This window comes from Thermobia domestica, chromosome 7, assembly GCF_964235325.1.
Source record: "Thermobia domestica chromosome 7, izTheDome1.hap1.1, whole genome shotgun sequence".
Lineage (NCBI taxonomy): Eukaryota > Metazoa > Arthropoda > Insecta > Zygentoma > Lepismatidae > Thermobia > Thermobia domestica.
Genome location: NC_137460.1, coordinates 234,758,258 through 234,781,467, shown reverse-complemented (window position 1 = coordinate 234,781,467; position 23,210 = coordinate 234,758,258). Strand labels below are relative to the sequence as shown.

At 34.4% G+C, this 23,210-nt stretch overlaps 1 protein-coding gene across 2 annotated transcripts in view; it reads left to right on the top strand.

Moving 5' to 3' along the window:
- Window positions 1-11,792, top strand: part of Mob3 (MOB kinase activator 3) — a 56,276-nt gene extending 44,484 nt beyond the window's left edge. Inside the window, exons 5-6 of one of the 2 annotated variants that reach the window (XR_014132269.1) lie at window positions 1,324-1,539; window positions 9,260-11,792. Coding sequence is in view for 1 of the 2 variants with exons in the window: in XM_081765969.1 (XP_081622095.1) it covers window positions 1,324-1,482 (159 nt within the window). In the remaining variant the exon portion in view is untranslated. Of the gene's footprint in view, window positions 1-1,323 lie in introns of both variants that reach the window. The other variant, XM_081765969.1, reaches the window with a different exon arrangement.
- The last annotated feature ends 11,418 nt before the right edge of the window (window positions 11,793-23,210 follow it).

Here is a 23,210-nt window from a genome sequence, read left to right as displayed (position 1 = left end):
AGGACCTGAAACGAATCATTTTATAGTAATTATAGTCTTTATGGAAAATAATATTGTTTAGAATATTGTTGTTCAAATAAGAAACCCTCGAGCTACCATGGAACTGAGTTGCTACTTTCGTTAATACATTTCAAATCAATTTAACAAATCTGTTAAAAGAGGAATGCGAACCACATTAAAAGGCTTCGATAGATGTGTAGGATTTACCTTCCTTTTCTTGTCAAGCTAGTCTGTGCTAGATTTATTCTGTACAGGTTGAACACGGTAAATCAATAAAATATTTTAAAAATTTTAGTGTTATATAGGCATAACATATAGTATTTTTATTTCCGAGGTCAGTGTGTATTTCACTAATGGAGGGACTTGTTATGGTAAATTCATCTTTCTCCCTTTTCGAATTGATCTAGTTTTATATACAAATTAACAAAAAATTGACTACTTATCAATGAATCATCTCTTGGGATGACTTAATATTTTCCATACGTTTCGGAACGCCAAGCTGGTTCTGTCTTCAGTGGCAAGGTAAGGATAAAAACGGATAGGAGATAAAAGGTGTAATACAAGGGATACATAGGATACACACCACTATATAAATGTAATGTAAAGAATGGATACCGAAATGTCATGAGCAGAGCACAGCGCGAAAGAGTGAGCTGAATCGAAGGAGGCGCGATGTCTGTGTTACGTCACTACTGCCTGATTCAAAATAAGCATTAAAAGACGTATTCAAAGATAAGCATTATTCAAAGACGTTTATATTTATGAATAAAAAATGATTATTTTAATCTCTTAATTCTTTATTAATAAATATAAATTGTCTTTAAATCTGAATATTGGCAACATTGATAGAACCTGGTTACCTGCCTTTGATGCTTATTTAGAATCTGGCGATAGTGCCGTAACATAGACATCGCGCCTCCCTCAATTCAGCTTACTCTTCTGCGCTGTGCTCTGCTCGTGACATTTTATTATCCATTCTTTACGTTACATTTATATAGTGGTATGTATCCCTTGTTTTATACCTTTTATCTTCTATCCGTTTTTATCCTTGCTACCTTGCCACTGAAAACGGAACCAGCTTGGCGTTCCGAAATGTATGGAAAATATTAAGGCTTTCCAAGAAAGGATTCATTGGTAAGTAGCCAATTTTTTGTTAATCTTGAACCATCCTCTCAATTTTAATAGTTTTATATATATTTAATTAATGTGCCTTGAAATATATATATATATATATATATATATATATATATATATATATATATATATATATATATATATATATATATATATATATATATATTTATTTATTTATTTATTTAACAGGAACCCCATGTCAATACCTGCTACAAACACTTCTATTATTTTGTTCATGAGTTCGATCTGATAAGTCCAAAAGAGCTTGAACCTTTAAAGGAGATGACGTCGAGGATCTGTAAGGATTTGTCAGTTGAAGAATCGTCGGGATCAAGTGTCACCAGGTGACCATTTGGTTGGTTCCAGCCAGTCTGTGAAGGAAGGAAGAGATCAAATCTAATAGATGTAACTAATTTTTTATATGCTTTTCAAAGTTGTGTAATATTACTATATGATTGGCCTGTTTTTGTGGGCTTCTGATTTTTCCCCCTGACTTTGTTAAGTTTGTTAATAGCAATGGTACTCATTTTGTTTGTTCTTTTATTTTCCATGTATATTTGGGGGTTAGTAGGGAGGTGTACTAATTTTAAGAGCGTTCATATAGAACTTTTTAGATAAATTACATAGAAATGAATGTTTAGTTTTAGCTTTACTTAGTTAAAAGTGTGATATCACCATCAGTACGTTGCTATGGTTACGCTCAAAGTGTCAGTCAATAAGCAGTAAGTACTATGCTTATTTTATCTTCAAAGTAAAACTAATCTCGTAGATCAAAGTAATAGGCTTCTATCATTTGTACAGTTTATTCAAAAAAATGTGCATGGCTTTGGTGCAATGTATCATTTTCATCATTTCAGTTAATTACAGGTAATAGTAGCAAAGTCTTCTCTCTCAAAGGAAATCCTTGTTTTCTTGGATTTATTTTAAAAAAAAAATCACTGGTACTGAAAATATAGGAGGACTATGCATTTATTGAGTTAATGCATTATGAATTAATGAATGTAGTGTAACTGTAGCTATTATTTTTTAGTAAAATTTATTCTGTAAAAGATAGTACACTACATCTAATCCTATAAGGGCACAGTGGTGGAGCGCTCATCTCTGATGCTAGGGGTCCCTGGTTCGATCCTAGATTATGTGACGTTACACAGCAAAAAAATGAGGTGATAAAAAATGACTACCACTTTAGCCTGTTACTTGTGTGTTAACACCAAAGACATCGCCTTCCAAGCATATCAGAAGTAACTAGTGATTGTCAGTGAGAATTTTAATTTGATTTTATTGTTTGCAATGAGCAAAGCTTTACGCAGTATATTTGACATTTATGCCAAGTAACTAATAACGTAATATGTTTTGTTGTAATCGGTCACGAAAATAGTTTTGTAAGCTTATGAATTGTCTGACAACAGTTACATGAATAGTAGTACTTTCATATGTTGTTCTAGCAGATGGCAGAATTGCTACTCATGTAACAGTTGTCAGACAATTCATAGGCTTACAAAACTATTTTGGTGACCAATTACAGAAAACACAGTACGTTACTCATTACTTATCATAAATGCCAAATGTATTGCGTAAAGGTTTGCGTATAGTAAACAATAAAATACAATTCAAATTCTTGCTGATATTAGTTATTAGTCTTGAATCTCTTAATTCATATTCTCTTCTTCTTGTTTTGGTGTTAATCAGTGGTGTAATGCTAGAAATTTTGGTAGGTATACGCTCGATCACTTTCAAAAGTATAGCATATGCGTACTCCAATATACGCTCATTCTTTCGTCAATTCAAGGTGAGTATACGCTGGACTTACAAAATTTTAGGTGGGTATACGCCGTATACTCCCGTATACGTCCCATTACATCCCTGGTGTTAACTTTATCACTTAAGGTCGAAATTTGGTAGATAGTATGATTTAAAAAGAAAAAAAAAAATGAGGAGTTGGAGACAGGAGAACAAAACTATATATTTCAACAAGGAAGCTGGAAGTTGTGCTTTCAGTTTTCCAATTTCTGTAAAAAGTAAAAAGATTCGTACTGTCTATCAAATTTCGACTTTTAAGTGCTAAAGTTAACACCAAAAGAAGAAAAGAAGATGAATTACAAGGTTCAAGAGTAATCCAGAAGACTATATGAATAAGCAAATAGTGGGTTTTGCGAAATATATATATACTAGGAAAATAGCAACCCTTAACGCATCACACAGCTTACAATATTCACTCTGTATATGTAAATTAGTGCGTTAATATGCATACATTGGTGTAATGCGTTGTCAACTTCAATTACATTTTTCTTCGCCGTAAGTGCAGAATTATTACATTTTCATATGTTCATATGTAGCTGAAACTAAATGGAAAATCCTTTTGATGGAAAGTTGGAAGTGATTTTATAAATTATATACAATATTAGTCCTTTTAGGAGAAAATTGGGATTTATAGCTTTTATTATGATTTCTTAGAGCGTTTACCGTAGCAACAATATGGTCGTGATGTTACAACTTAAGAAAACATTATGGGATGCTCAAGCTTTTAACTTCCTTAATTCACAGGAGGAGTAAAGATGAGGTAGTAATGTATTAAAATTCAGATAATCGTACTGTTCCATTTACAAACGCTGTCTTTTACGTATTTGCTGTGAACAGGGCAGGTTGTGTACGTATCCCGTGTTCCATGATTCGTATGAGCACATTTTCCTTTGTAGTGATGTTTTGAGAAGAAACTTATCGTAGTTTCGAAGTGCCAGACATAATCGTAGCCATATTTGTATTGTGTGCCTTAAGAAGAAAGTTGTGATTGTGTTAGCATTTATTATCTGGGCTTTTTCAGTTGATGAAGACAATGAGTTTTGATGAGCTGTGACGAATCATGAATGGAATTCAGAAAGGATTTGCTAATTGATCATAAAAAGTATAATTTTTAACAGGAAAAGGGTGTATTTCTAGAAAGAAATTAGGAACTCAGTTATTTTAAATTAGACTTGGAATCGTGCTGGGATTTTATTGTTTGGACTACAGTACCCGTAAGTACAGTAGCGTAGCCAGGATGTGTGTTTGGGGAGGGCCCAAGTGCTGTTATAGGTACCCATAGAAAAATTACAAACAAAAAAATATATAAACATAAAAATATATAAAAAATTACAAACATCAAAGTACATTGTCGGACCTCTTTGGGGGGGGAACCCCTCTGCCCCCCCCTTCCCTACGCCACTGCGTAAGTAATTCATTTTCGTGGTTACGTCAGATTCTCTGTGTAGTCTTACGCTTCCCCATACTCGAATTCTGTATTAGAGTGTCGAACGGTTTTCATATGAGTTTGCTTCTAAGCACCAAATACAAGAACAAATGCACATATAAATATATCTATTTCCAGAGTATAGTACTGTTTATTAGTTGTGTTTCGCTCACTTCATTTATTGTAAGAATTATGATTTTTATGAGAAAAGGGCTGTTTCGTTCCTTTTTTTTTTTTCTTCAATGTAAGCATTGGTGGCGAATCTGAAACAAGATCACAGATTGAAGTTACATAGAAACAAGAGCTTTAGATTAATACTGTGAGCGGAAAGAATCTCAAAAATAGAATTAGGAATATGTACTTCAGGCTAATATATGTGTGTGTTTTAATATTATGAACTCACGAAAAACTGTTCGATAAAATCTGAAGGCATAGGCGCCGAAGCCTGGGTGGCTCAGACTCTTTCACCCCTCCTTAATATTGTCGTTGAGAGGACTGAGCCTCTCGGTATTTTAATGCTGTTCTCGTGCTCTTATTTACGCAAAACATTTTTTTCATGGCTAAGTATTAAAAATAACCGCTACTCATGAAATGTTGAATATTGTATTTGGAAAAATTAGTAGAGACTATTATGGCATAAAACTGTACAATAACTAAGCCCAGCCTATTCCCTAATATATTTTTTTTTTTCGCGTCGGCGCCTCAAGAGGTTAAGGTTTTACATTTTTATAATATATTAATATTAAAGTATCAGTAGTTTGTTTGCGTTTATGAAATATATGAAGATTTCTGTAGTTTCTTTTTTAAGTTCATACACAACTGGAATGATACTACAATTTTAAATAAATTATAATAAAACTAATTGAAAAGAACAAAATAGAACAAAACATTGATATCCAGAGAAAATCTATGGGTATCTATCTATCTATCTATCTATCTATCTATCTATCTATCTATCTATCTATCTATCTATCTATATATATATATATATATATATATATATATATATATATATTTAGCATGGTCTGAGATGGAATGGTCATCAAAAATGAGTACTCTATCATTGATTGTTGTGGTACTTGTAGTTCCAGTTGGGGCTTTAAGCTCGTATGAAAACGTGCAGAGAAATTATAACCTTAGAACGTTAATAAAATACTAATATTTTAAAAGTAACAATTAACTATAACATTTCTTTCCTTCGTAAAGGAAACTTTCACAATTTGTTGTAAATATGTACATACATTCCAGCAAAGGCCATAAAATGGGAATAATCAACGGAATATATTTTATTTAATGTGATATAAAACCGTGCCAAGATCGTTTTGTAATGTCGATATGTAGCAAATAGATTGGTAGATGCTTCTGGCCATGAACTAGGCTTTAAAATAAAGAAAATTCTTCCGAATAAGTTTATCGAGAATGTTCTGCGATAAAGATAAAGTTGTGATTAATTGGAAACTTCTTAACGTCGGTTTTGATGCTAAAGTGAAATACAAAGTACAATATAATGTTTTAGTTAAATAATTAAATGAAATAAAGAGCAAAGTGGAAGTGATGAAAGCTTGTGAGCATCCTGTAAATGTAGTAAAATTATTAGGGTTATGAATTTACCAGTGATTAAGTTATTTACATTGTTGTGTCAACAAGCAAGGTATCGAGAAACCAGTAGAAGTGCTTATTTTTTATGTATTTATTTATTTTGAAAGTTATTGTATAAAAGCTCATTAAACTATATTTAGTCAGAGTTTAATGCACTAATGCCGTAGTGTATATCTTCATCCAAGATTAGAATGAAATGTTTATAATTATTTTTTACTCAGCCTGAATAGTGCATAGATTAACACTGCCGCAACATCATCGAAGATTCGATTCTTGTTTAGACCAAGCAACTTGAATGAGTCTTCTAAATGTTTTCCCTTGTATTGTTAATGGAATGCTATTATACTTATCGTTTTTTGAAATGAGAGATTGAAACTTCCCGGGTAATTGAAGCGTATTGAGTAATACTATTGTGTTTATTAATGCTTTAACATACAGACATGCGTATTGACGGGGATTCCCTGCTTTTGAAGAAAAAATGTGACTGTTTGAGACTAGCTTTACAGTGGGAGCTGTGCTGCCTTGTAGCTTCTTCTTTGGATTTTGTGTGCACATACATCACGCTGTTTTCTATGAGTTGCTGTTGTGGAAATACTATGTTTGCTGGAAAAAGCCGTCACGCGTGTGGATTTGTTCGTATTTTTTACGATCGTACTGAATTTTTTGTACGTATAATTCTGATCAAACTGGAGTATGAGGAAGAATAAAGACGTGTTTTAGAATTGTTTTAAAAAAGGTTGAAAAACGGTGCTTTAGGTTATAAGCATAGGAAGCTTCAAAAGTACGAGCAGTCGTCGTCGCTGCTTGTGGCTTCCTTTGAAAAATTTCATGCAGTTGTTACAATTTTAACTACTTCACGTAATAAGGTTTTCGGTGCGCCTACAATAGAAATTAAGAAACTTTTTTTTTATGTCCTTAAGAAATAAATATATCAATATACCTGTAGCAAAAATAACTAAATAAAATACGAGAAAGGCTATAAAGTTATGGACAGTTATTCTCAGATTGAGGTAATCCCCATACCGAGTGTAGATTTGATGCGAACAAGGCGCGTGAATCTTGAAAGTTAAAAGTTTTTCGTTATTACTGGTGATGTGTTGATTGGAGACCCAAAAGCTCCTTGATTGTGGAGAGGAGAGTGTAAAGAGTTGAAGGTAATTAATTCATTAATTCTTTTGGCGTGGGAGACCCGGATTCGATTCCCGGCGGGAGCTCATGTGGTTCAGATTCCACTTAATCAGTAGGTCCACGTCTCATATAGCCACGCTGCTGAACGGGACGTTAAACTCAAAATCAACTCAACTCATTAATTCTTTATTAATTCGTCCTGTAAATAAAAGAGTAAGTCTAGCATTATATGCGTGTCTTATTAATTACTGCCAATTGAGAAAATAAAACAACTGAAAAGTTTTTTATATGCAAATTGCTACACAGGAAAACAATAAGTGATTGTTATATCATTGTCCGAGCAGATAAATAAATATTTACATTCAGTAGATGAATTGGAACTTCCACATAGAAATTTACTAGTTACTGTTATGATACATGTTATGTTGCATAATTGCTTCTTACATCTTGTATCTTGTGGATGTTAGTGCATAAAATTGTAAAACAGTTAGAACTAACGTTGAATACAACATACTTCTATGTTTTCTCGATATTTTGCTTGAAGTTGTGAAATATGATTTCCTTCATAATTTGGTAACTTAGGTAAGGTTTAGTGCAATAGTTCTCTTTTTTGTAGTACATGAAATCTGATTCCAAATTATCGTTCGTATTAAAATGATCCAAATTGTGTTTGTAATTAATTAAATATTTCATATCTTTTGCTGACTATTGGGAATAAGACAACAGGAAAACAAATATAGTTTTACTTTTTAGCAACATTTTGATAAATTAACTTTCTGGGCAATTTAAATTACAAACAGAAAAAAGTTAAAAGGAGATTGATGAACAGAATCTATCAGAATTTACTGAAACTTAAAACACTTGGAGGGTAGATTCACATCTAATCAAACTGCAACTCAATTAGAGTCATCATTTATAGAAAGAATTCTCGTTCAGTAGTGAATTTAGAGAAATGAATAGATATTTGAAAGTAGTGATAGGTACACTTTATTTAGTACAACTAGTTAATAGAATAGGCCTATACGAACAGCAATAGCTTTATTTACTTGGAAGAAATAAATGCCTGCTTGTTGTGATGCAGATGAACTGCAAGGTTCTCGACTTTATAATCCTTTGTTATTTGCTGCTGTAGGGTGGTATTTGAAACAGGATTAATTACTCGTATTCTCTTTAAATATATTGTAAAAGCCAGTAGAGAGAGAACGGTTTAGTATATAGAAAAGCAGTAAGTGCATATTCATAGTAATAGTAGGCTTCAGAGTTATAAATTTCCTTTCAGCTGAAAAACACTGCAGTTTCCAATAAGTTACAGCATTTTTTGTAGGTTGAACTGAGAAACATAAGCTACAGCATTTTTTGTATGTTAAAGTGAAAAACAATACAATTTCCAATAAGTTACATCATTTTTGTAGGTTGAATTGAAAAACACTGCAGTTGCCAATATGTTGCAGCATTTTTCTGTAGGTTGAACTAAAGCGTAGGGACGTACTGAAGGGATGGGGCCTGGGGATCCGAACCCCACACAAATTCTGACTTATCTGTTAATTTAGCCTCATATTAGGCGTGTTTTACTGGTATTAGTATATATTTTCCTCATATTGAAGAAGCTTTGGACCCTTCCCAAAATAAATTCCTGCGTACGTACCTACTTAAGCGCTAATGCATACATTCTAGGACATCATTGTGGTAACCAGCCAATCTAGTAAGAGCATAATATTTATTACTGAGATATGTATATACGTCTACTTTTCATTGGAAGAACAGGATAGACTGTTCAAGGTTCACTGCATAATAGCTTAGTACTGATGGTTAAGAAAAAGGAACTTGTTTCCAATGACTGGTAATAAAATTGTAATCAGATAATATGTAATTACCTTAAAATTTCATTAAAAGTAGGACAGTTACGTGTCTCGTAATGAAGTTAGATGGACAGCGTGACGTATTATAATCGTAAATTATCATACATGAGCCGTTATCGCTAAAAATGCTATGATTGATATTCATGATTGATAAATATTGATTATTTTTGAGATAGTACGATATGTCGTTTCTCTCACAGTATGTGCAGACACAAAACGAGTTGTTAGATAACATTTTCTAATAATGATTAAGCACAGTGTATTGTAATACCGATAAATTCATTCATTAATGTTTTTGGGTAACATATTACAGCACTTTCAATGATTGTACTTTGAACTGCAGATGAGAATTATTTGAATTCAGTTTCGGCTCGTGAGGAAAGTCACATCGATAAAAATTACACAAGCTAAGGGAAGATAACTAATTAGTGCGTACAAGAGTTAAGACACTAGGTAAGTTTATACGTATTACTGATGTAGCTTCCCTAAAAAGTCGTCACTGAATCACTTTAATTTTCACAGAAGACGCTTAAGACGAGTATCAATCTAATTAGTATTTTAGAACATACCTTAGTATTTTACTTGTCAGCATTTGTATCTTGCTCCTTTAAATTGTATATCAATACATTACGTTTATTAAAAATGGGCATAGTAAGGCATTTTGTACATATTAAGTGTGACATACTAAGAAATTTTGGGTATTATATGCACTAATTCATTCAGTACAACTTGCCCCACCTCATTTCTTACCTTTCAAGGGTTCGGTTTGTGCTTGGATAAATACCGTAAATCACCTTAAATAATAAGTAGTTTTCGAACTTCGGGTGTTAAGTGATGGTTTTAATTTGGAATCAGATACCAGTACATCTCCTGCTGTGAAACTTGCGGCAATTGGTGTTTGGAGAACACAAAGAAACAAGAACATGTACCTGTTTCAGTATTCTTTTGGACTTCTTCCTTGGATATTATTAATTTCTATGTAATGTCTAGTCTAGCCTTTATTTTGTTGTTGTTATTTTGTACTATGCCTTTTTAGTTTTGATATGTTAGGGTCTCTCCTGTACAATAATAATAATGATAATGTGCAATCTCTAGATGAGTCAACAAGTATTGCTTTTCCGTATAATACTCATGGTTGATATATAATTGTTTTTCTTTCTTATTCCATCATCGTGTTAATTACATACCTAATTACGATCTGATTTTATAAGGTTAGAAATCACAAAGAAACAAGAACAGTCATAGTTTATATAATATATATATCTTAACGGTGGTATGATTGTCAATATTCTTAGTTCTATCAGACAGATTGTGGAATTGTATCGTACATTTCGACAGGAAGTTGTTGGCTTATTCCTGAGACTTCTGATAAGTACCAATCTAATAATGGAAACAAGAACCAGGGGGAAGCACATGGTGCAGTTCTAATTCATGGTGGGTCTCATTCTAAAAAAAATCTTTAAACTATAATACAACTGGAAGTCTAGCTAAATGTCATCACTGAAAGGTGGTTACATGGAGGAATGTAATGATATGGAATTACATTCCTATATTCTTGTGAATTACTTCTTATTATATGATCTGTTATGACGTAGACGATGATGAACTTTTGGAACCTGATTAAATCATTTTTATGCATAACTAAATCATCAATTTAACATGCTGCAGCGTGAACGAGATGCATTGTTTGTGCAAATAAATAATGGTCAACGAATGGGCGGAATGAAACTGAAGAATACAGAGAAGATTCACAACGCCAACCAGCACAACTATATAACTAGGAATTGAGTTTACGATAAATACCAGAAAGAAAACAATTTTGTTACGGAAGTATCGTTCCCACTTTTGAACTTGCGACCTGATTTCATGACCAGTAGATGAATAGTAGTGATAAGGTTAATGAAAATAAAACCGGATCTGAAGTACACTTAACAATAATAATACAATTTGTAGGGGATAACTTCATAAATATCACTGTTATCGTGCGGCTGAGCTAAGTTCGTTTTTCAGTGAGAGTCCCACGGTAAGCTATAGATGCATATCTCATAGCCTTGATGTCCAAAAGGGAATATTAAACTTTCAACAACAAATATAAATAGGAACAATTTCAGCGTTACCATGACAACGGTAGAAACGTAGGGTAATGTAGGAACAACGAGAAAAACTGTAAACTGCTCGTATGTAATTACCTAAGCTCCACAAATATATTATACTCTGCTATCGTAATGATATTAAGTTGATATTGTGTGCTGAATCTCATAAATAAGATAGTTGTGTTTTTAAGTCAGTGTTGTATAGATAAGCTCTGTTAAAAGCATTTTGTCTGTAGGATCTCTTACTATAGTATTTACACTGCATGCTTGTTGACTCATCGCATTTTCACAGTATATTGCATTGTATTTCGGTTACTCGAGTTGTGTGCAAATGGAAATAAAAGCGAAGCATAATTATTTCTCGAAACAGAGAAATTAATTTTTTTTTAAAAAAAAAGTGAGTGACGCATTTCATTTTTACTTTAACCGAAATGTAACAGAGCACTGTAATGCACGAACAGTTGTTGCACCAAATAATATTAATAAACAGTGGAATATTAGCACCTAGTCATCACATGATATTTTATTATAGACGTGTGTATAGTACAGTATAATTATTTGAGTGTGTGCAGTGTGTGTTTCTGTGAGATGATCGGTAGAATCATTTAGATGGTCTTGCTTTTATTTTTTAATATTACTCCCTGTTTTGTTCTCCTTGATTAGTCATATAAATTAATTGTTATTTAGTTTTATCAATCAATATGTAAATAACAAATATGGATTTCGAAATAGAGTATTTACCATTCATAACAATGTCATATTATTTGGATTATGTATGTGAATTTAACCTAACCGTCCATTGGTTCCTAGCTTTCATTACAGAAGCGTATATCTGATTCTTCACAGGACTTAACTATCAATTTAACCAGCACTTGATCAGTGTTAAAAGCACATACTATTACTTATTGTATTAATTGGATTGATTTTACTCCAGTAACCATCCACAGATAACATATCACATGCCACTTGACCGTAGACGTTTCAGTTACGATTCGTTACTTTCTTCAGAACAAATTCTTTAAAAGAAGAAAACTAGAATAATTACATTGTGGGCGAATTTCCTTCCATACATAAATAAAGTGAAATTAAAACCGGTTTTGAATGTTCCAAAAGCATTGCCAGAACGAACTTAAAAAGGATTAATTTTTCCTATTAACTTCTACAGGCTTTATACCAATTGTTCTATGTACTTTATTATTATACTCATTAAACAATTCTTGTAATATATCCATCCATTTATAATTTCCTTTAGTATTAATTTTTTTCCACATGTTTTGTTTAAGAGTTCTGTTAAAACGTTCTGCGATATCTTGTTTCACGAAGACATGTTCAAAGTGGAGGGCTCAAAATTAAAAAATTCGCAAAATGTTATCTCTCTATGACTTAAGGTTCCCAAGATATGGCTCCTTAAATCTTCCGAAATCCGAACTTCCTTGGCCAATATCTAGGAAACGGTGGCCAGTTGGCCTGTGGCAACCGGTTATTATTTAATACCAAAATGTTTACCATCCTCTTAGGTATTGACCAACACCAATATGATCTCTCTATGACACGGTTCTCGGGATATGGATGCTGGGTAACATTCATAACTCCTAAACGGCATAAGACCTAAAAATACAGGCACTAGATCTAAATTTTAGGTCTTGTGCCGTTTAGGACTAGTGCCGCGAAATGATTTTTAGGTCTTGTGGCGTTTAGGGCTGGTGCTGTTTAGGTTTTGTGCCTTTTTCATTCAACTGCTTTAGTTCTGAAATTCGCCACCACCACACGAAATTGCGACGATACAGTAACGAATTGGCAATAATAGGAACGTAGCTAATTCCAACGGTAACAGCTATATTTGTACTACTAAAATTATCATCATCATTATCTGTTCTGCAGTTATACATGAATTACATTATATAAACTATTTTATTCTAAGAGTTAATTATATAATTGATTAAGAAATTCGTTTCTTTCAAATGGAGATACGAGAATCCCACAACAAATTTAATTTAATAAAAATGTTTAAACAGGATATTTTACCAGACTTTTCTGAAACCAAGCAAGCATTCAGAATTGTAGTATATATGCTCCGTAGAGTATATTTTATTAGGAGTAGGACAAAAGCCTTCTCTAACTTTCCAAAGGTAGGACAAAAGCCCACCAAAGTTTGCTTAATTAGAACAAAAACCCATTAGATATTTCACAAGTGAACACTAAATACTGACTATATATATTAAGAACGCAAACAGTTACTATATTTCGCAGTGTGTTTTGATAGAGTTGATATGTATAAGCAAGAAAAATCAACAAATAACGATAAATTACTAATGTAATACGCAACGCAATACATTTGAAGACACCAATACATAGTCATTTAGGATGTAGTCTGCAAACTTTTCCAGGGGAGCAGGCTTTTTTCATATTAAAAGGAAACCAAAAGTATATTTCCAAATTACGAAAGCTTCAATAAGACTATAAATATATACATATTACACACGTACATAAATACATATATTATTATTATATTTTCAGTTTGTTACTTTTTTGAAACCTGGGTCTTGACAGTGCGTGAATTTAAAACTATAGCTTGTGGGAAATGTACGAATAAGTTAAGTCAAAAGAAATAGGAAACTGTTCATGGAAGTCCATAAGTTTGACTGTGTTTATCTTCTGTATTCTTATATAAAAGAGGTAAGATAAGTGACTTTCTGTGCATACTACTACAAGTAGAGTCGTTAAATTTTAATTTTAAAAAATCATTTTCTTACGAAAGCAGAATATAAGAAAGAATTTTTAGAAATACGTATCATAAAAGGGTGGGGTAAGAGTTTTTCAAAAAGAGTAGTGTATCTCGTAAATCTCTGAAGCTAGTAAAATTAAACTTGGCATATAAACGTTCCACTGTAAAACAAACAAAAATAAAAGAAAAAGAAAAAATCAACACACAAAATGGAAAGAACAAACGGTGCACTTTTTTTAATTTTCGAATTTCTCATTACTTATTCAGAAAATATTTATAAAGTAAAGAAGGATTTGCTTAAGCTGGATGCGTGAAACACGGTATTTCAACTTTTAACTAAAATAAAATATATGTTTCAGCGTCTTGAAAATTACATTTGTAAGATAGGAGGAGGGTCAATTTCTATAGTATTAAAATTTCCCACTACTTATGAGATTTGGGCAGAAAACTCTTTTACTTTAAGTCTGGGTACATCCAGTTAAGCAAATGAGAGTACGAAGTGAATAATTAGGTTAATTAAGTTCTTTTAATAATTTTAACATGGTGACGTAGTTTAATTGTTTTTAAAAAGTGTCTTTTTTTCACATTTTATTATAAACATTATTAATTTGCTGTAATTATTGAACTCAGACTAACCACCAGTTGGGGGGCCAAGAGTTTGTTTTGGGTGTTAAGTCATCATTTGCCGTCCATGACATAACCTTTGATTTTAACTTCACGTACAATCAAGGCTCAGGTCTCAAAAATGTAGCATATGTGAAATATTATTATTATTAGTAATAATAATAGTTTATTGCAACGGTAACAGCTATGTTAGTAATACTAAAACTATTGTTAATAATGGTAAGGAGTAAAGAGTAGTTAATTACGAGTATGATAACTATTTGCTACAGAAAGAGTTCAATACAATAAATATATGTGTAAAAAGTAATTTACTTCAAATCAGCACAAAGAAAGCAAAATTTATGACGTATATAACTAAAACACAACATTATGTTACTAATACGAGGTCAATGGTGTCGAAATAGAAAGAAAAAAAAAAGACATGAAAGGTCTGGGAATCACATTTGATAGATAGTTAATATTTTGTCACCACACAAATACTAATCATGGAACAATAGGCTTTATTTATTTTTTTAAATTCCAAAACAATAGAATATGTACTTATGCAAATTACTTGTAAGAACTAAGTTAGAATCTAGTTCTGTAATGTAAAACAGTATATCTAAAACTTTGACTAACAGATTGACAGTATTCTTGGCACGGATGCGATGGTAGCACCACAAGAGATTTTTAGATCCAGTGCCGTTTAGGACTTGTGCCGCGAAATGAATTTTGGGTCTTGTGCCGTTTAGGTCTTGTGAAACATCTGCGGTCAAGATTGCCATTGTTACCTATGGGCTTTTAAGTAAGCACAGAAAAAGCTTTGTTTATGGGGAACAAAGTGTTACTTACAATTTGTTCATTTGAAAGAACGAAATAGAAGAAAACGAACTACTCTTTTTTCCCATAACCTTTTCGGTTACTAACACAAGTTAGTTTTAAAATATGTGAGTTGAAAGTTATGTTAAACAATAAGTCTATGTTTGGAATCATGAAAAAGCGAAATTGATAAGAAATAGCACTTATTTTTAGCCATAAAATGTTAACATTTTTGTGTATATAACTATGATTCTCTTTTAAGCCAAGTACGTATTGATTTGTTTTCTCTTGTTCCTATCAATTTCAACTTCACATGGTTCGAGCATATAAGAAATTCTTAAAGATAGTGAAACAGCAGAGTTATGATTATCTAAACATCTTATGGTAACTAAGCAAATCATAAACAAATATATAACTATTCTACGTAGGGCTTCTTAAATTGCAGAACTTATTTTTGAATTTTATTTATTAGAACTAAGGAACCTAAATTGAATCTAGATAGACAATCCACTAGATTATATATAAACTATTGGACACAATACGGAGAAGGATCGGTAAAAAGGTTACAAAGCCTATTATAGCTTATGTGTGAGACAGCTGGAAGATCAATACACCAGATGATAGAAGGCATTCAACACCCATCCTCAATGTAATCACCTTTTTTGTTCAAGGACTTGTCACTACAATAGATAAGGTTTTATCATCACATGTGAGATAACGGTGATCGGTCATGTTCTATTTGAGAGTAGGGAAAAGATAAAGTCACTAGGGATAGGTCAGGGTTGTAGGGGGATGGGGATTGCTCTAGTTGTTCTCAGCATAAACTCGGAATACACTCAACAGTTTTTTTTTTTTTTTTTTTTTTTTTTTTTTTTTTTTTTGTGCTGAATGAGGTCTCGTATCATCATACAGAAGAATCACATCACTGCGGAGGAGACCAAGACATTTTCATTTGATGGCATCTCGAAATTTCAAAAGTGTTCTCTTATACTTTTCTGCATTCATGGTTTATCTTTATTTCAGATAATCAGTAGCATACCTAATAGTTCCATAATAAGGTGCAAGAAAGTTTCCTGAACGAAACAAGTACTTTGAATTTCTTCTTTCTGTGAAGAAGATGCATGCATCCATTCTATGGATATCTGCTTAGTGAACGGATGGAATATTGTTTTATCACCAATCTCTATCTGGTTAAGAAAATTATTCCCTTTCGCAGCGTGATGCTACACAATATTCAGCGACGTCGCCATTCTGGTTTCTTATGCTTCTTGGATAATTCTAGTGACACCAATTTTGCGCACACTTTTCTATACTTAAGGACATTAACTCAGTGGTAGAGCGTTCACCTCTGGTGCTTGGGGTCCCGGGTTCGATCCCAGCCCCCGCCAAGTGAACTTTGTGGTGGACAAACACCGTGCTCGTGGGTTTTCTCGGGGTTCTCCCGTTTCCTCCCACTTTCTTCATTCCACCATTTCACTCATCTCTCATCATCACCGTCTCCTTTAGCCTAACCGGCATAACCGTGGGACGTAAAACTTAAAGATTTCATTTCATTTTTAAGGACATTAACCACAATATGCAGAATACTATATGATAGTCGCAGCTCAGCTGATAGTGAGCATAATGTACTTCTCTCTCCACGACTACACTCATCTATACGAACACAATTCACGTCAGTGGTTGAGGTATTGGATCTACCGCTGTGTCCAGAGTTGTCATTAACAATACTGATCCGTCCTTCTTTGAAGGCATGATACCACTTCGCTACATGTTGCCTTGAAAGCGATTCTCCACACATCTTAACAATTTGCCTATGAATGTCAGCAGGTGTATGATTTTGGCCTACAGGAACCACATCACTCACCTCACTTCTACCCCTGACCGTTTTACCAGACGAATCACCATTTTAAATCTCCGCTTCTCGTGTATCGAAACCCTCAAACCTGCAATAAGACAAGCATAAAAAAAAAAAAAAAATAAAATAAAATAAAAAAATCATATAAGAAGAAAAATAAAGAAGTTACAATGAATAACACAGAAGTTGTATGCATTGTAACTTTTTTACCCGATGATCCTCATAAAATTGTATAAAATTACTGCAAGATTCAAAAGATGGAATTCTCCATACATTAAGTCACACCTAGACATTAATTTTGGGACTTGGAACCAATTTACACAGACAGTGGACTTGTGTTGAGTGTGATAATGCTCACAAATTTAAAATTAATATAACGATTAATTTAGGACATTTGAATATATCTATTATTAAGTATAATTTTACATATTCAAGATTAATCGATGTCACATAACTTCAGGATATGTGATATTAAACCAGGAATCCGAATATTTCTTGTAAAACGAGCCCTGATAAAGACTTAGGAAACCACGTGAAGCCATATATATATATATATATATATATATATATATTTGCACATGCCCAGCAACATATGTATTCTCCAGAACAAAGATTTTTTTCTCTTATTTTTAAGAAAAGTTAAATGTTACGAGGGAGATTACACACTCGTTAAATTTTAAGGAACTTTGAACGGAATAGCTCATTTTTAGAAGGCACTTTTCAAACACAGACACTTTCAAGGGTGCTATTTCGTCACCAGTACGAAGGGTACCCAAAAGAAGCCGTCTAAGCACAAACCTTCAATCCCCTTCAAAGTATTCTCCACGTGCAGTAATACACCTGTCTAACCGTTTATTCCATTTTTTAAAACATTGTTTAAATTCATCTTTTGTGATGCTTGACAGCGCCTCTGTCGTTTTTTCTTCACCTCAGTAACACAACAAAACGCTTCCCTTCATGTCTCTTTTCATTCTAGGAAACAAAATCTGGATCATTACGGGACTCTTCTTTCAAACTACATCATGCTCCACGCGATCTTGCTTTTGTTCGGCAGTCAGCAGACGTGACACGAATTTCACTGCCACTCTTTTCATTTCCAAATCCTCTGTCAATATTTGTTGTACTGAACTCCAAGTCACTCCCGAGAGCTCCACAATTGTCCGTCGTCGATTTTCGTTGATTGCACGATTTTTTTTTTCAACATTTTCATGCGTTCGGGCCGTGGAAGGACGACCAGAACGAGTTTTGTCGTCAATTGACACTTCGCCATTTTTGAAACAGGCAAACCACTCAAACATTTGAGTTTTCCCCACAGCATCATCCTTGTACGCCGTTTTTTAACATTTCAAGAATTTCTGTTCCAGTTTTTCCGAGCAAAAAGCAGAATTTCACGCCGCACGCTGTTCATGAAAATCAGCCATTGTCAAAACGACAATCACACAGAACAGTTGTCACCAGTGGCGTATTTAGGGGGGGGGCTTCCGGGCTTAAGCCCCCCCGAAATCTTACTTACTATAGTAAAGTATATGAAATATCTTGCAGATTTTTTACATTTTCAGGCAAAGCCCCCCCCCCGAAAGAAAATCGTAAATACGCCACTGGTTGTCACTATAAACTCTGCCGAAACTAAGCTCAGGCCGTGTGGACTTTGTAGTGGACACACACCGTCCTCGTGGGTTTTCTCGGGGTTCTCCCATTTCCTCCCACTTTCTTCATTCCACCATTTTCACTCATCTCTCATCATCAACATCTTCAGCCTAACCGGCATAACCGTGGGACGTAAAACAAAGATTTCATTTCATTTTTTTCTGCCGAAACTAGTCCTGACCTTCAGCGACGGCACTCGGCTCACTGACTCAGGAATGTTCGCTCTATACGCTCCTAGCGGCAAAACGCTGTATTACAAAAGCTCTGCCCATCAAAAAATTAGTTCAGTTTATTTTGTCTATCCCCACGTGTCAGGTAATCCAAAAGTATTGAGCCACGTGCACACGAAATGGCGCTAGGGTAAAAAAAAAAAAAAAAAAAAAAAAATCTCAGGGTATGTGACACGTAGATGGTCAGATCTTAACGTCATTTCACAGCTGACAGTTTGAGCTAATAGAAGGTCAAACAAGTGCTGAAATTCTTTGAAATAGTCGGAAGGTATTACGCCACCAAGATGAATGAACTTGCCGCAAAACCACTTTATTTTACAATTTTATTTCAATAAAGGAGCAAATATTGTGCAAATCCGTGAAGAAATTTGTGCTGTTTATGGACAAAATACATTATCAAAAGCAACAACCAAAAGACGGTCGACTCGCTTTCGTTGACGAATTTCGATACTCAAGATGCTCCTCGTAGTGGGAGACCAACGGAAGCAAAAGTCGAGAAGACTGGCATGTAAACAAGTCATGTCATCACCAATGACTTGAACATTCATCATAAAACAGTGTTAAACCATTTGGAGAAAACTTTCTACAAAGAAAAGCTCGGCGTTTGGGTGCCACATGATCTGACTCGAAAGCATTTACTCGATTGAATTTCATCTGCTAATCAAACTTGATCTATTCCTAAAGCGGCTGATCACGAGTGATGAAAAATAAAAGGATAAGTTAAAAATTATCTGGAATGTAGCGGTAACTGACCTCTGTCCTCGTTTATTTTATTGTTATACTGTTGTAGTCATGCTATGTAGAATGATAATCATCATAGGTATTCTGCCCTTACTGGCAGGTCACTTGCAGCAGCTGAGAAGCTTCCATGCTCCACGGTCCTCCGCTAACCTCTTCGTCTTCACGTATAATATTTGTTTTTACATCATCCATTAATTGTAGTCTCCTTCGCCCCTCCCTCTCTTTCCCGCCACCATACCCTCTAGAACATCCCTCATGATACAATTTCTTCTTAGCCAATGTCCCAACCAGTTTCTCTTCCTCTTCTTAACAATATCTAAAAGTGTTCTTTTCTCCCCCATCATTTCTAACACCCACTCATTCGTTTTCCGCACGACCCAACTAATTCTTTTCATCCTTCTCCACACCCAAATTTCGAATGTTTCCAGTCGTTTTTCATCACTTTCACGTAATGTCCACGTTTCCGTCCCATGCAGTACAACACTCCACATGAAGCATTTTATGAGGCTTTTTCTCAACTCTCTATTCAAAGTTCCACAAAACAGAATTTTCTTCCTCCTAAAGGCTTCTTTCACCATTCCTATCTTTGCTTTTATTTCACGTTCGCATTTCATGCCATTACTAAGAATACTACCCAGATATCGAAAACTATTCACTTGTTCTATTTGCTCTCCTCCCACTTTATATTTGACACAGACCCCTTCGTTCCAATCACCATGGTTTTTGTCTTTCTAACATTTATTTTCATCCCATATTCTTCAAAGCCCATCCTCAGGTTTTCTAACATTTTATTGATTTCCTTTTTAGATTCTGCAACAAGCGCCATATCGTCTGCAAATCTTATGCATCTAATCATTCTACCTCCTACCGAAATGCCGTCATCATCATGTAAATTCTTTTTCACTATCTCTTCTAGATAGACATTAAATAGTGTTGGCGAGAGGCAGCATCCTTGTCGAACTCCCCTTCCAATTGCACTCTCTTCCGTGAGTTCTTCCCCTATTCTAACACTTACTTGTTGGTTCATGTATAAGTTTCTTATGAATCTTCGATCTTTCCATTCCAACCCTATCTTCTTTAGAACTCCCAACAACAATTCCCCATTCACGCGATCAAAAGCCTTTTCTAGATCGATAAATACAACATACACCTCTTTCCCTTTTTCTATAAATCTTTCACCGATCGCCCTTAATAATCCAATATCATCTCTTGTGCTCTTACCTCTTCTGAACCCGAACTGCTCCTCCTCAAATTCTTCATTTGTTCTTCCATATAACCTTCTGTTCAGTATTCGGAGCAAAATTTTAGCTGTATGAGATCTGAGACCAATAGTCTATAATCCTCACATCTCTTTGGGTTCACAGGAAGTCTTTTGTCCACTCCCCTGTCTCATGTATTTCATTGCATAGTTGGAAGAATTCTTTCTTTCCCTTGTCTCCTATATTTTTAATGAATTCGATTGATATATTATCTATCCCGGTTGCCTTTCCATTCCTAATTTCAGATAGCCTTTTCAAACTCATCCCGAAGAATACTAAATTCTTTATCATCCTCGCCTACTTCATTTACTACTTCAACATTTAGGATATACTGTCTCTCCCTACTCTCATATAAGTCTTTCACGTATTCTTTCCATCTTTCTATGACCTCATTTCTGTCGCTGACTAGCTTTCTATTTTTATTTTCTACTGCCATCGTAATACACCCTTGTTTCCTCCGAAATTCCACAGATTTCACCTCCTTATACATTGCCTCGTATTTCCCAACTCTTTCTAATTCTTGGGGGCCGCGGTGGCTCAGCGGTAGAGCGTTCACCTCTGGTCTTGGGGTTCCGAGTTCAAACCCTGCTCCCGCCAAGTGAACTTTGTGGTTGACAAACACCGTGTGCGTGGGTTTTCTCGGGGTTCTCCCGTTTCCTCCCACTTTCTTCATTCCACCATTTCATTCATTTCTCATAATCACCGTCTCCTTTAGCCTAACCGGCATAATCGTGGGACGCAAAACTCAAAGATTTAATTTCATTTTTTCTTTCTAATTATTCTATGTCCTCACATTTTCTTTTGTAAAACTCTTCCCTCGCTCTGTCTGTCTCCGTAACTCATTATTCAACTTTCTGTACATCTTTCTGCCCTTTTTTGTATCAACCTGTTTCCACGTCTTCCTTTCCCTCATTTTCTGCAACATCTGCCCTGTAACCCATGGTTTCTTAGCCTTTTGTGTTCGCGGTAACCTACTGCTTCTTCTGCAGCCTGCTGTAAGCAAAGTTTAATGTATTCCCACTGTGTGTTACTATCTGTGCCTATTCTTTTCTGGTTTGAATATTTTTCGAATTTTTCAACGAAAAGCTTTCTTATTTCCTCGTTTTTCAACCTATGTAGAAGTTTGATTCTAATTCCTTCATTTGTCTTCCTTTTGTTGTAGATAATCATGGCCGCTCCATTAGAAATTTGCACCAAAGAGGAACAACGAGCACTAATCCGGTTTTAGTGGTCGGAAGGTGTATCAGGGGCCGCAGACCATCAAAGACTTTCGGCACAATACGGGAATAGTGTCTTGCCGCAACGACCTGTCTACGAATGGATTAAAAAAAAAATCAAAAATGGTCGCACAAGTTTTACGTACGAAGAATGAGCGATAGATGGTCGTCCGGCTCCTTCCTCGTGCGTAACACTTGTGCGAGCATTTTTGAATGTTTCATGAATTTCATGAATGGATTGCGGCCCCTGATACGGTACATCTTCCGACCACAAAACCCGGATCACTACTCGTTGTTCATCTTTAGTGCAAATTTCTAATGAAGCGGCCATGAGCAATCAGCAATAAAAGGATGAAATGGAGGAATTAGGAACAAACTTTCATAGCATGACCACAACAGCATAACAGTAAAATAAATGAGAACGGAGTTTAGTATGAACAGTGTTAAAAAAAAAAAAAAAAAAAAAAGATATAGCTACATTGAGGATAATTTTTTGACTTACTCTCGTAGATAACCTAGGATAACAGTATACCTCTAATTAGCTTCGATAGTATGCGATACTTCCCCGCCCCATAGAAGTAGCATGTACGATACATACACCAAGGTAAGTTATTAGATTGGTTATCCCCCTTATTCTGATAATATAAAGCTACGGCCACCGATAAACGTCCCTTACCCATGCCCTTCGTAAGAAACAGCCCTTACGCAAACACAACCACAAGTGACCCCAAAAACGTTTTCTGCACTTACTGAGTGACAAGGCTGTCACAGTTTTTCTTGAAAATGTGCGGACACCATTTGCTCTTTCTCCTAGAGAAAGTAATTGAGAAAACTGTAGTAGAAGCATATTGTATATGTGAATTGTGTGATGAAAATGATCTTAGAAAAATATTAAATGATGCAGTGCCTGCAACATAATTTATATAGGACGAAAATGTCAAAACTCAACACGAAGCATTTATGATTTTTTTTAAATGACATCTATACTATTGAAAAAATTAAGTGATATTCATCGATACTTAACTCAAACTATTAAGCCCGTGATACATCATCAAATATTGTATCGAATGGTTAG